The sequence below is a fragment of the Gobius niger genome, assembly GCF_951799975.1.
Source record: "Gobius niger genome assembly, chromosome: 7".
NCBI lineage: Eukaryota > Metazoa > Chordata > Actinopteri > Gobiiformes > Gobiidae > Gobius > Gobius niger.
This window is the reverse complement of record NC_136858.1, coordinates 8,896,972-8,909,833: the sequence shown is the minus strand read 5'-3', so window position 1 is coordinate 8,909,833 and position 12,862 is coordinate 8,896,972. Positions and strand designations below refer to the sequence as shown.

The window sequence follows — 12,862 nt, the reverse complement described above, 5'->3', positions numbered from 1 at the left end:
TCAATAGCGCATACATTACAAAACTTAGGAGCCTGTGTTCTTCAGTTTCTCATTACACTCTTGCAACAAAATCTGTACTTTAGTAACAACAACAGACACCAAATTTACTTGTCTTTAACCTAACAATATTTGAAGGTTTTTCAGAGGGATTTGTTTTTTATTTGTTTTTTACGTCATGTGAATGCAACCTATTGGTTTTCACACTCCGCACTGGTCTTACGAGATTTTATATGGATAAAGGACAGAGCAGGTTGTTTTGCGTTAGCTAGATTGCTTCTCTTTTTTTTTTAAAAGGGCTGCACAATTCAAGGTTGAAAATATGTACAATAAGTCAGTGTTTGGTCGTTTCCTTCCCCATTTTTTCCTAGTTGGAATTTTGCCAAATAGAGAAAAGAGATAATAGACTAAACACAACCTTCAACTTTTTCTTATTGTGCGACTGTGACAAGCCTGTTATCACATGTGAAAACAGTGCAAAAGAGAAGCAGTGGATGTTCTTGTTGGCTTGGAGCATGTTTTGTTCAGTTAATACTTAAGCGGGATGTGCAGATTTTAGACTTAGATTTTTCTTCTTTTTATTGTTGAAAATGTAAATGTTGAATGTAAGAAATGGATTGCTTGAATAAAATAATCAAACACAATTTTAACTTTACGGCTTTGTCCCTTTTCAATCTGTGTATGCTTCCAGCATTGGTTTTTTTTCTGTTTTACGTCCAAACCTATGGAAGCCCATTTCCGCCATGTTAAAAAATAAAAGCCCAACAAGAAGTCGAAATTACCAGATTTTACGAAATTACGAGTTTAAATCTCGAAATTACGACTTTTAACTCGCACTACGAGTTTAAATCTCAAAATTGCGAGTTTTAAACTCATACTACGAGTTTAAATCTCGAAATTGCGAGTTTTAAAACTCGGAATTTCGAGATTTAAACTTGTCAGCCCTATTTTACTTTGAAAATCCGGATGTTGTTGCCGTTCTCTTTCCTGTCTGAAAGAACTGTGGAGCTTGATCTGGCCAGCATAGCCGTATGCAAACTGCTAGTTTGGGGCAAATTCGTCCCTCTTTGCCTCTGCCATGTCCTATGGATACCCCCTATGGTCTCCCCGCTTGATAAAAGGGCGATGCCGGTGGACAATGGCTAGTCTAGGTTAGCCCGGTTAGCATGTGCAATCCACCTCATTGTTGATTAAAAAAAGAGTCTGCAATTAACCACCAATGCGTCAATCCCAACCCAGTGTGTGATAATCTTCAAGGCTGCATTATGTGGTTACTGGCTTTATTGACGTTTTTAGTATATGATACTTAATTCCACAAGATCCATTATTGGAGCTGGATGCTAGAGCTGCTAAGAAGCTAGTTAGCTGCGGGTGCTAAGCAATCGGCTAAGTGTGAGTAATAAACTGCAAAATCAACCAGCCCGGCTCAGTGTTTGATCATTGTTAAAGGGATGCTTTATGTAGACAGTGGTGTTAATGACTTTATTCAGGCATATTTCCCATTTTCACATGATCATGATCATCCGAAGTTCATCGAAGTTTATGATGCTATGATCGCAGCATTACCTTTGGGAATGCTCATGCATCATCAAGGCCTAAACACATTCCTATCATGGATACAGCCATTTTTAATACGTTTTCTTGTCACTGCTTTTAATCCTGGGTGTTGAGGTAAAATAAACACTTCTGTGTGTCTTTGTAAAAGTCCCAGAGTTGCTGTAGCTCCGGTTCACAACACGATAAAGCTAATCCTCCATGTTTGTTTACATCTGCACCAGTGGTTCCGCTGTCCCCATCTATGATCACGGATCTGAAAAACTCGAAATTCCGAGTTTAAATCTCGAAATTCTAAGTTCTAAAAGTCGTAATTTTGAGATTTAAACTCGTAATTTCGAGATTTAAACTCGTAGTACGAGTTTAAAAGTCGTAATTTCGAGATTTAAACTCGCAATTTCGAGATTTAAACTCATAGTATGAGTTTAAAAGTCGTAATTTCGAGATTTAAACTTGAAATTTTGTGTTTTAAACACAAAATTATGACTTTAAATCTCGTAATTTCGACTTCCCATTGGGCTTTTATGGCGGAAACAGGCTTCCATACAAATCAGAAAAACAGAAAGTCAAAGTTTCTTTTTAAACAAAACTAAATTATTGAACTCGTTACTTGTTACAAATGGAAGATCTTACTTTATATTTCTCCTATTAAAAACCTAAAAAATGCACCAAACTTCAACTTTTAATATTGAACAGAAGTGACCAGGAACAAGATTATTTCATTGTACAGTTGAAATAATATTGACTTTAGAACCTAAAACTTTTCCAAATTATTATGCAAATGACATTCTCTGATTTTCTAAATTGTCAACTCAAATAACAGTCAGCGTAATTTTCAAGTCTTTTACTGTTTGAAAAAACCTCCCAGTGATAAGATTTTTTTTTTCAAAAATACATATAGTAAAAAACTCAAAATCTACTGTTCCAAATATTTATGCAACTCAGTGTTTCAACACATTTTAAAGGTTGTAATAAACTGAAAATGGTTGTTTGTTGAATTTGTAGCATTAGGAGGCCATATTTACTGAAATCAAAAGCTATTTCAATCAAAAACATATTGACAGGTGAAGTTATCCCAGTTATCCCAGAGCTGCTGTTTGAATGAAAACTGCCTCCCACCCTCATAGATGTTTTGCTTGAGGCTCCAAAGGTTCTCAATAGGGTTGAGGTCAGGGGAGGAGGGGGTCCACATCATGAGTTTCTCTCCTTTCATGCCCATAGCAGCCAGTGATGCAGAGGTATTCTTTACAGTATGATGGTAATTTTCACACTTTCAGGGATCCTACAGGGGCCAACCAGCTCTCTCCCCATGATTCTGGCCCAAAACATGACTCCGCCCCCTCCTTACTGACGTCACAGCCTTGTTGGGACATGGTGGCCATTCACCAACCATCCACTACTCCATCCATCTGACAATCCAGGGTTACACGGCCTAAGCAGTGAAGAAGACTGTTTGAAAATGAGTCTTCATGTATTTCTGAACCACTGCAGCCGTTTCTGTTTCAGCTTCAATTAAAAGTTTAGGGGAGGCCGGATAGAAGGTTTATACACAACTGCAGCCTCTGGAGGCTCCTACACCTTGATGTTAGGGAGACTCCAGAGGCACCAGCAGCTTCAAACACCTGTAGCAGCTGTTCTTTTAAACTGATGTGTTTGTCTGGCAGAAACCGTCCTTATGGTGCCTTTATCTGCACAAACCCGTGTGTGCTCTGAATCAGCACAAATCTCTTATCAGTACGATGATTACACTTAATCTTTCATGAAATATAGAAGGATTTCATACCTGGACCAAGGCATTCAACTATTTCATGTTTTTCATCAGCAGAGAAATCCTTTTTCTTTCCCATATTGCTTGAAAATGATGATCTGCTTAATAAAGTGGAACATCCTTTTTCAGTATTTTTTCCCTTAACTGGGCTTAACCTGAAAACTAATCATCACAGCCGTGAGATTGATGTCAGTGATTCAAAGAGCCCTGAGACACGATACCATCAGTAGTAATATGGGGCTTCTTTTCTTTTCTTTGTTATGCTAATTAAGTGTAAACAAAATTATCGTAATGAAATTATTTCACACCTCCCCAACCCACGTGGTGTCCTAGAGGTGATGGCGCCACTGCAGGTGCATGGGCAAACCGGTTCACACCTCTGCAGACCCCTCTCCCCTCTCACCTCCCCTCCCCTACTGCAAAAAGCATGTGTCCCAATGGATGTAACGACAATTTGGCTGACGGTGTTGTGTTTGACAAACTGTTTTTTAAAAGTTTACTTTTTAAAGTAACATTAAACAGCTATGCTTTAAGAGCTAAGCTGCAATGTTTTATTTTTATTAGTCTTAACTTAGTTATACTATCTAGTTTTGGCTATTCCCAAGTCATTTTGATTGTTAGTTTGTATTTACTTATGCAATGTTTCTATAGTGGAATAATACAATACTAATAAGAATAGTGATAATAATATATTTTGTTGTTTTCATTATTTTATTTTAAAGAAATGTGTGCGGGCGTAAATACGGGATTCTGTAAACAAAACAACATAAAAATAAAACGTTTTTGTTTACCGTTTTCCATAGGAAAACAAACACTGAATTAAAGTTACAGATACAGCAGTATATTGTGTATGACTTGTGGGTCTTTGAGCTAAATTAGTAGTAGTAGTAGTAGTTTATTCGGTCAGTTCATTCCTTTAAACGTAAAAAATTTTCCAATTCTTTGTGTACAACATGACCGAAAGGGTTTAGAATGGAAGTAACGACAATTTGGCTGACGGTGTTGTGTGTGACAAACTGTTTTTAAATGTTTACTTTTTAAAGTAACATTAAACAGCTATGCTTTAAGAGCTAAGCTGCAATGTTTTATTTTTATTAGTCTTAACTTAATTATACTATTGATTTTGGCTATTCCAAAGTCATTTTGATTGCTAGTTTGTAAGCTTTACTTCTGTAATGTTTCTATAGTGGAATAATACTACTACTAATAATAATAGTGATAATAATATATTTTGTTGTTTTCATTATTTTATTTTAGAGAAATGTGTGCGGGCGTAAATACAGGGATTCAGTATATTGTGTATGGCTTGGTTGTCGTTGAGTTGGTGCAGTAGTAGCACAGAGGAAACACGCCTAAATAAAACATCAAATGATGTAAAGATGAGCCCATAGAGCGTGTTTGAAGTAAAACATTTCAATCTGCGTCCCGGCTGAAGAGTCCTGACCACTTAGGCGTCTAGACAAGGCTGACACCTGACATTAACATACAGTATGTGCCTGATCCTCACCCCCTCGCCACCTGCCCGGTGATAAGGAGTTTGCACAAGGTTCTATCTGATTCTGAAAAAAGAAAAGAATGAACTATGGATCAAAGCAAAGCTTTTGCATGTCAAAGACTGTGTTCAGAGTGTGTCACAATATTAAAAAGGAATTGTATGATATCAAACATGTGGACAGTGTAGCAAAACGTGTCTCGTAAAAGTTAAAAATCAAGTAACTCAATGAGGTCATCAATTTTGAGGATCCATGCATATGCCAAAAGAGCAGCATAGAGGTAAAAGAGACTGTGTTAAAGGAAAAAAACATAAACTGCAGAAAATTGGCTTTCAATGACAAGACTGAGGCGGTGGATGCAACAAAGACTACCACTCCAACCCAAACCAAAAGTCATGCAAACTGCAACCACTCTTAACATGATGGAAAGTACACAAACCAAAGAAAGCACTCCAAACATCCAACCTGCGATCAATGCAGCATACCTTCACCACCAAAATTTGACAGAGATCAAAGTTTACTGGGACATTTTCTGTAAAAGCAAAATGAAATATCAGACCTGCTCATCAAACAAACAAAAAAAACAACTCAACTACCACACCTAAATGAGATCAATTTGTCAACCAAAACCATAATAAAGCTGCCAAACAAACTGAAAGAACAGTTCAGATATGTTGCATGTGGCGTCCAAGAAGCACAGAATCGCAAGACAAATTTCACTGACATTATAATTATTGTTGAGTGTCAGTTGAAAATCATCACTGATCCCTTATTTGGTGACCTTCAAACTCAAAGTGTCGACTAAGAAACTGTTAAACCAAAAAACAAGACATGAACCAAACTAATATCAGATCTGTAAAAGTTAATAATCCCAACTCTACGTTTTTGTTCACAATGTCATTATTCAAGTTGTTGTCCCAAGTTCACAACCCTGCAACATAATGGGAAGATTAATTTTGTTTAGGAAAAGAGACTTTGCTTTAAATGTTTTGAGTATGGACATTTTACTGTTTCATGTAAATGTTTCAGTGGATAAATCTATCAAACACTGATCGGTCTGAGCTCAATCCTGATGTCCATAGTACTTTCTCAACGTTGAATCACAGCAAGCCCAAACGGGGACCAGTGGAGTTGGTAAATTTTCAATCATTCCAGTTGATGTGAAATCAAACAAAGACAATAAAATTGTTCAAACATATGCATTTTCAAAAAACATCAACATCAAGTTTCTGCACAGAATCACTTCTGCAAAACTCAACTTGAAAGGACAGAAAACAATTAGCAAACAATGTCACCTCATCAAACACAATCTACTTAACCTGACAATTGATCTTTCAGTTTCCAGTTGTGATGGTAATGAGTTCTATTCCGGGGTGTCAAAAGACAATACCAGTGACAAAAGTGAGTTTGCGTAAGTCATGTGGATCTTCCAGAAATTGAGTCAAATGTTGAATTGTTAATCAGATTGAATGCTCCAAAGTTGCTCTAGCCACACAGTAAAAATGATGGACATTTTGCTGTTAAAACGTCATTAGGATGGATTGTAAAATGGTACTTGTACGTGACAGGGAGCAAAACTAAAGGATGCTTCCCTATAGGAAAAAAAAAGTGAAGCTAAAAGAAGTGAAAAGGAAATGCAGCAGAAAAGACTGTGACCAATGTGAAAAGATACAAAAACACTGTTCAATAATCTGCTCTATGTCACTCTGTGGTCTGTCCACACTCGTATTTGCTGCTAACACTTACTTCACATGCACATCTGTGAATAGACTCACGCTGTTGTTCTATGTCCAATTGTTGTCTTTATCATAGTTTCTTCTTATGCATGCCCTTGTAGTTTTAAGTTTTTATAGTTCATGTGTTATATATTTTATGTTTCATGTTGCACGATCGACCGAAAATAATTCCTAGTTGTGAACCTGCTCATAACCATGACATTAAAAACGATTGTTTCTGGTTCAAGAAAAAAGGATTGTCAAAACTGGAAAGGAATGAGAAACTATGAAAATGAACACAGACAAACCAAATTACGTCACCCAACAGATAAAATCAGAGTCTCACACACTCAATCAAATAAATATCTTTGTGTTGTACAAGAGAAACAAAAGTGGCAAATAATGTATACTGGAAAAACGACAATGCTATTAGCAAAGTGAGTTGTTTATGGTATTGTAAAGGTTTTGAAAAACAAAGATGATAAAATAGCAAAGTATGAAAGTTAGTTTAGGGAAAATCTTAACTAAATGTCCTAAAGTATAATATGGTTGCCGATGCACACATTCTACCTGACAGATGATCTTTCAGTTTCCAGATGTAAAGGCAATGAGCGTGTTGTAAACTCAAAAGACAAAACCACAGTGTCCAAATCCAGTGTTAAACCTGGACCGAAACACATGTCAGCAGCAAGCTGAATAATCCAACGTACTGAGAACAAATGTTAACCATTTTCACCATAATTGCATAATGTTGCCTGAGGATGAGTCCCAAAAGAACTATATTGTAAGTAGAGTAAATTCACGAGTCACAAATCAGAGGGAATATCCTATTATAAAAGATTATTCACACCAGTTTGTTTTTCATTTGATACAGCTAATAATATTCTATTACCTATTTCTTTTACATAAGATGAAAGTCATAATGATAACAGGCTGATTCTTCAAAAGGTTTTCTTTTAAAACAAAATAAACTTAAAATCATATAATCTCTTGTTTCTTTGTTGTGAGCAACACAGTAAAGGATTTGAGAAATTCTCTGTATTTTCTTCCTTAATTTCGCGAATAATCACAAAAGTGCAATATTTTTCTTCACAATAATCGTAATTTAAAATTTTAGGATTGTGTAATTCATTGTTAAAAAATGACTCAAATGCAAAGGTTGTGTTTCTACTATGGACCCTTGATTGCCTCTTGTTTATTTTCCATAAGTTGGCAAACCTTCTTGGATTTATAAATGTGTTTGTCTTCAAGGGGACGTCTGTGTCACTTAGACAGTATCATGAAAACAAAAAATTGGAACTTAAATATTTACAGTATAGTTAGGTTCATTACAGCACTATATTAATCAAGCTGCACAACAGTCAGAATATTAAGTAATACTTACTATTCACAAATATAAAGAAACCACTTTTCTGTGTTTTTTTTATCAGGTACACATCATAAGACGATGTTTACTGTGCATTGGACATGTATTTGTGTATCCAACTCACAAAAAGCAGAAACTTCAACGTGATTCAGCATTTAGCTCAGATTACACTTTTATACACTAGTACAGGACGTAAAGGCAAATCTTACATTAGAAAAAGTTGTACTTTTTAATATGCTTATATATGTTGTGATTTATATTTTTTGCTTAATTTAAAAGTTTTTGTTAAATGTACACAGGATACCAATGTTATTATTTTTTGTTTCATTCGAAAGTAACAATAAAAACAGCTCCCCAAAAAAAGAGCAGAAAACAAGAACATGAATCTGTTACTTTACAGTCCCTTTACATCTGTCTGTTATTTTGTTCACGTCCAACTTTCTAAATATTTGCAGTTTTACAGATGTCGTGTGAATTTTATGTACAGTGTTTACAATATACAAATAAACATTTCTATGTTTGTTCAAAGTAAATATCTCACATTATCTATGTTCAAGTCTAATTTACATCCTTCTTTAACATTGCAGCTTCTGCATTCATTCCTGACTCTTTTACTTCTTTCTGAAGTTCATGCCATAAACTAATTCCTTTCACTGTGTGTTTGTTCCATTGTTTTGGAATTGATCCTGTGTGTGTGTGTGTGAAAGTTTTGAAGACTATCTAGTCAAATAGTTTTTATTTGTAAAAAGAAAAGGTGTGCATGTGCATAACGGTCAATTATTTTATCTTTATAAACTTATCAACATTTTTAATTACTTTTGAATCAAGTTATAGGATTAGTAAGACAATGTGAAACTATACATGTTTTACTAAGACAAAAATTTCATAAATTGATATTGTAAAATTTAGTTCTGTGCTAATCAAGAAGATTGATATGCGAGAAATTGACTTTATGTAACAGAGTGATGGATTAGGCTATTTTTTCCAGTGTGTGATTTATAAAAAATACTTTACTTATACTTGTTTGTGCACATTACCTTGTTCTTTGATTGCATCGTTTTCTTATATGCACCTCACAGTGTAAGAGCAGCTAACAAGAGAGTCTCTCCAATTTGAGATCAATTCAGTTTTATCTTATATGAAGTGGAAAGTCTCGCTCTTCATTTTGTTTTTAGATTCACTTTGGTCCAATCACTTTATGGAACCGGATAGACCAGTGAAATGTAGGGAGACACAACCAAACAAGTTGTCAGAGGTTGACTACTCATAATAAGTCAAGTTTCAAAGTAACAAACAGTGTTTGGTTTTGATTATTTGTAAATTGTTATGGCAATTGAGAGATTTATGGGGAAAAATACTTTACATTCTTTGTGAAGTGAATTTATATAGTTGGAAGTTAGCTTCGGGATAACCGGTAGCTTCGGGATATTTGGATCTATAAGGGGCCCCGTGCACATTATTGTCTTTGCCCAATGTACTGTAGGTCATATTTGCTTGTGGCTCGTGCAAGGTAGTGAATCTCAACCGTTTCTTTTAGGTTAGACCTTTTGGCCTTTCATTTTACCTCAAGCTACTGCCTATCTTAAAGAAACTGCTGATTATTTACAAAGCAATTTTTGTGGTTCTGTTGGAGGTCATGGTACTCAAATACATCCTAGTTGTATGGAAAATATAATTTCAACATCTTCCCTTAAAAAACAAAGAAACAAAAACGTTTTAGTTTACCTCCTTGTACTGTCTGTTGCACACAGTTTACCCTGATAATTCAGCAGAAATGTAAAACTTAAGGCAGTCGTTTACCACAGAACCGACATTTTTTGTCTTAGTAAAACATGTATAGTTTCACATTGGGCCCGATCTTGTGGATCCAAACGCAGGCTGTACCCGAGGCGAACGCGCAGACGAGTCGCGCTGTGTGAAATCTTCTGCACAGACATGGCGCAAAATGTGGGTTGGGTGTGGGCCGTACGTGGGTTGTGGCAATGCCTCGATTGGCTAAGTAATAAACCAATCTGAGAAAGGCATGTGTCTACAAAAGGGGAGTCCTCTGACTCAAATGACGCAAGATGTTACCAGGAAAAAGCCGAAACACGCGCTTCTCTGAGCAGGAGACAATGGTGCTGGTCAGAGAGGTGACCAAAAGAAAATGCACTATATATGGACTGCCAAAACAATGCCCAAAGCCCTCTGAGGTAAGTGCGCATAGCTTCCAATGTAAGTTTCTAAGGCCACTGAAAATTCCACCTCTTGGGTTTAAATTGAGACCATTTGGCCTGATGATAATAATAATAATAATAATAATAATAATAATAATAATAATAATAATAATAATAATAATAATAATAATAATTTGTATTCGTAGGTAAAGCAGGCGTGGGAGGAGGTAGCGACCGCTGTTTCCTCGTCTTCGGGCAGAAGTCTAACGCCGCTGCAATGCAGAAAAAGATATAATGATGTCCGAAGACGGGGAAAACAAAAGGTCGCTGCCTCCCGAAAAGAGCTCAGGGCCACGGGAGGAGGACCAAGTCCAGCCCAGGATCCTCTGACCCCAGCGGAGGACATAGCCGCCTCCACTCTCTGCCCAGACAGCGTGGTGGGTTTCGGAGGGTTGGAGGTTGGACATGAAGGTATGGAACAAAGTTTCATGCGAGTAGGCCTATTGATAATTAGCCGAATTCTCTAAAACGTCAAAACTGTTTCAGCTCCGCTGGAAGATCCTGTGGCTGGACCAAGCGCGCAGAGGCCAGTGACCCGAACGAGCAGTGATGGGCAGCAGCGGCGTCGCCCAACACCGCGACAGGTGGCGGCAGGTGGGGAGGACCAGTTCCTGCTGCAGCAGAAAAGGGGCTTCGACATGCTGCAGCGGGAACTGCGGGCAATCAGGCGCTCCAATGCCCGGCTCCTGGAGCCTTTAAATCGTTTAGCCGCAGCAGTGGAGCGCCTCGCCTCGCAGAGCTCCCCGCCGCCACCTGAAACTCCATCCACACTGCCCGCTGCTGCCCCCATCCCCAGTCCATCGTGGTCACCACCTGCGAGTCGGACTCGGAGCTCGCTGGCCTCTGCTACCTCCAGCGCCTCCCGTGACCAGCCGCGCCGCCGTGGCACCCCACGCCTGCGGACCCGAGGAGGGCGAAAATTGTAGGCTAATAAAGAAATTCTTCACTGATTTGCCTACGTGTGGTGATGAGTGAGGCAAAAAAAAAAAATACTGCAAAACTATGCCTATGCCTAAATACGAAATCATTTCTGGTTCTAGTGAAATGTTTCCAAACTCAATACCGTGCTATGCCCCTACATTTTATTTGTGTGTGGTTAAATGTGTTTAATGCCATGAGCTTATGTAAAAGCGTTTTTGTTGTTTTAAATCATCCAAGGACACAGTGCAGTGGAAAAATGTAACAATTAATGGGAGGCGGTTGCGGTTTCCAACCGTTTAGCCACAGGGATACGCGATCCAATGATGAGGCTTGGTAGGTTTTTATTAGCAATAATCCGCAAAATAAAAACAGAGGACCAAACATGAATGAATGAACGGGTGTAAGCCTTTACGCATACACTTCTGCACGTGCACACGCCCACACCGCATGTGCCGCCTCAGCATCACAAACACTTGAGCGCACAGTGCACCATATTTCCAACAGTTGTCTCTTCTGGTTAATGCATAATATAGCAAATGTACAAAATGATTTTTGTCATACTTGTATAGGCCATGTGTAACAAATTTGACCATAAACATTCGACATTTTGGTATAGAAGCATCTGAAAAGGAGATCATCATCTGGACAAAGTAAAACAGGCTTATTTCGTTTGAAATAATTTATTGAAAAATAAAGTCCATAACTTATAAACGAAATAAAATAAATACAGATCAATAAGCTGAAGTGCCAAGTGAGAGCCAAGCGAGAAATAAAATGTCCATGGAGAACATTCTCCTGGATCTCAAGCTCTGAAAACAAAACAAAATAATTGTTAAATGATAAATTGATTAATACAAGAACAATTAAATATTACAGAACATACCTGGCTAGCGGCGGCCGAATTCCTGGACCAACTCCTCCCTCCTCGCCCGTGCTGCCTGTGGTGCATTTGGGTCAATGGGCATCAGCACATGCAGTTCTGCATCATGTCGCACATAGTCCTGCACTCTCTCCTCGTTTATGTCGGGCAGACACCCATGGCGAATGGCCATGTTATGCAGAACACAACACGCCACAAAGAATGCTGCGACTTTTTGAGGACTATATAGCAATGTCCCACCAGACTTATCCAAACACCTGAAGCGCATTTTTAGCAACCCAAATGTTCTCTCGATCACACTACGCGTACGCGAGTGTTTTCGATTATAGGCCAACTCACTCCGAGTTCCCGGCGTGATGAATGGTGTCATCAGCCAGGTCCTCAGAGCATAACCGTTGTCCCCCAGTAGCCACCCTTCCAGAGGGGGATCCCCCTGGAAGAGCTCTGGAATGGTTGAGTTGGCCAGGATGAAGGAGTCATGGGTGGATCCGGGGTAATTCGCAAATACATGTGTTATGTTACACATTGCATCACAAATTACCTGGATGTTGATTGAATGAGTTCCTTTACGATTGATGTAGATCAGAGCGTTCTCTGACGGCGCACGTAGCTGTACATGCGTGCAATCAATCGCACCGAGGACCCCAGGGAACCCAAACTTAGCCCCGAATTCACCCTTCACCCGCTCTTGGTGGTCAGGAGATACGGGGAACTTGATGTATTCGTGGGCATGTCGGACTAAGGCTGACGTTACTGCATGTATTGCTGAACTTATGGCAGATTGTGCAATGCCACCCATTGATCCCAAAGCATGCTGGAACGACCCAGTTGCATAAAAATGCAGCGCTGCGGTGATTTTGACAGCAACGGGGAGGGCATAGGGATTTACGGAGCTGGTCTCCAGCTCTTCTGAGAGCAGATGGCACAAGTCGGCCACCGCTGCCCTGCTCAT

At 38.5% G+C, this 12,862-nt stretch overlaps 1 protein-coding gene across 1 annotated transcript; it reads right to left on the bottom strand.

The window, feature by feature from the left end:
- Positions 1-11,917: 11,917 nt before the first annotated feature.
- Positions 11,918-12,862, bottom strand: LOC306965126 (putative nuclease HARBI1; the record flags this gene model as incomplete). The annotated part of the gene is made up of 1 exon (XM_079559368.1): positions 11,918-12,862. One exon carries the CDS (start codon positions 12,860-12,862, stop codon positions 11,918-11,920), a length of 945 nt encoding a protein of 314 aa, XP_079415494.1.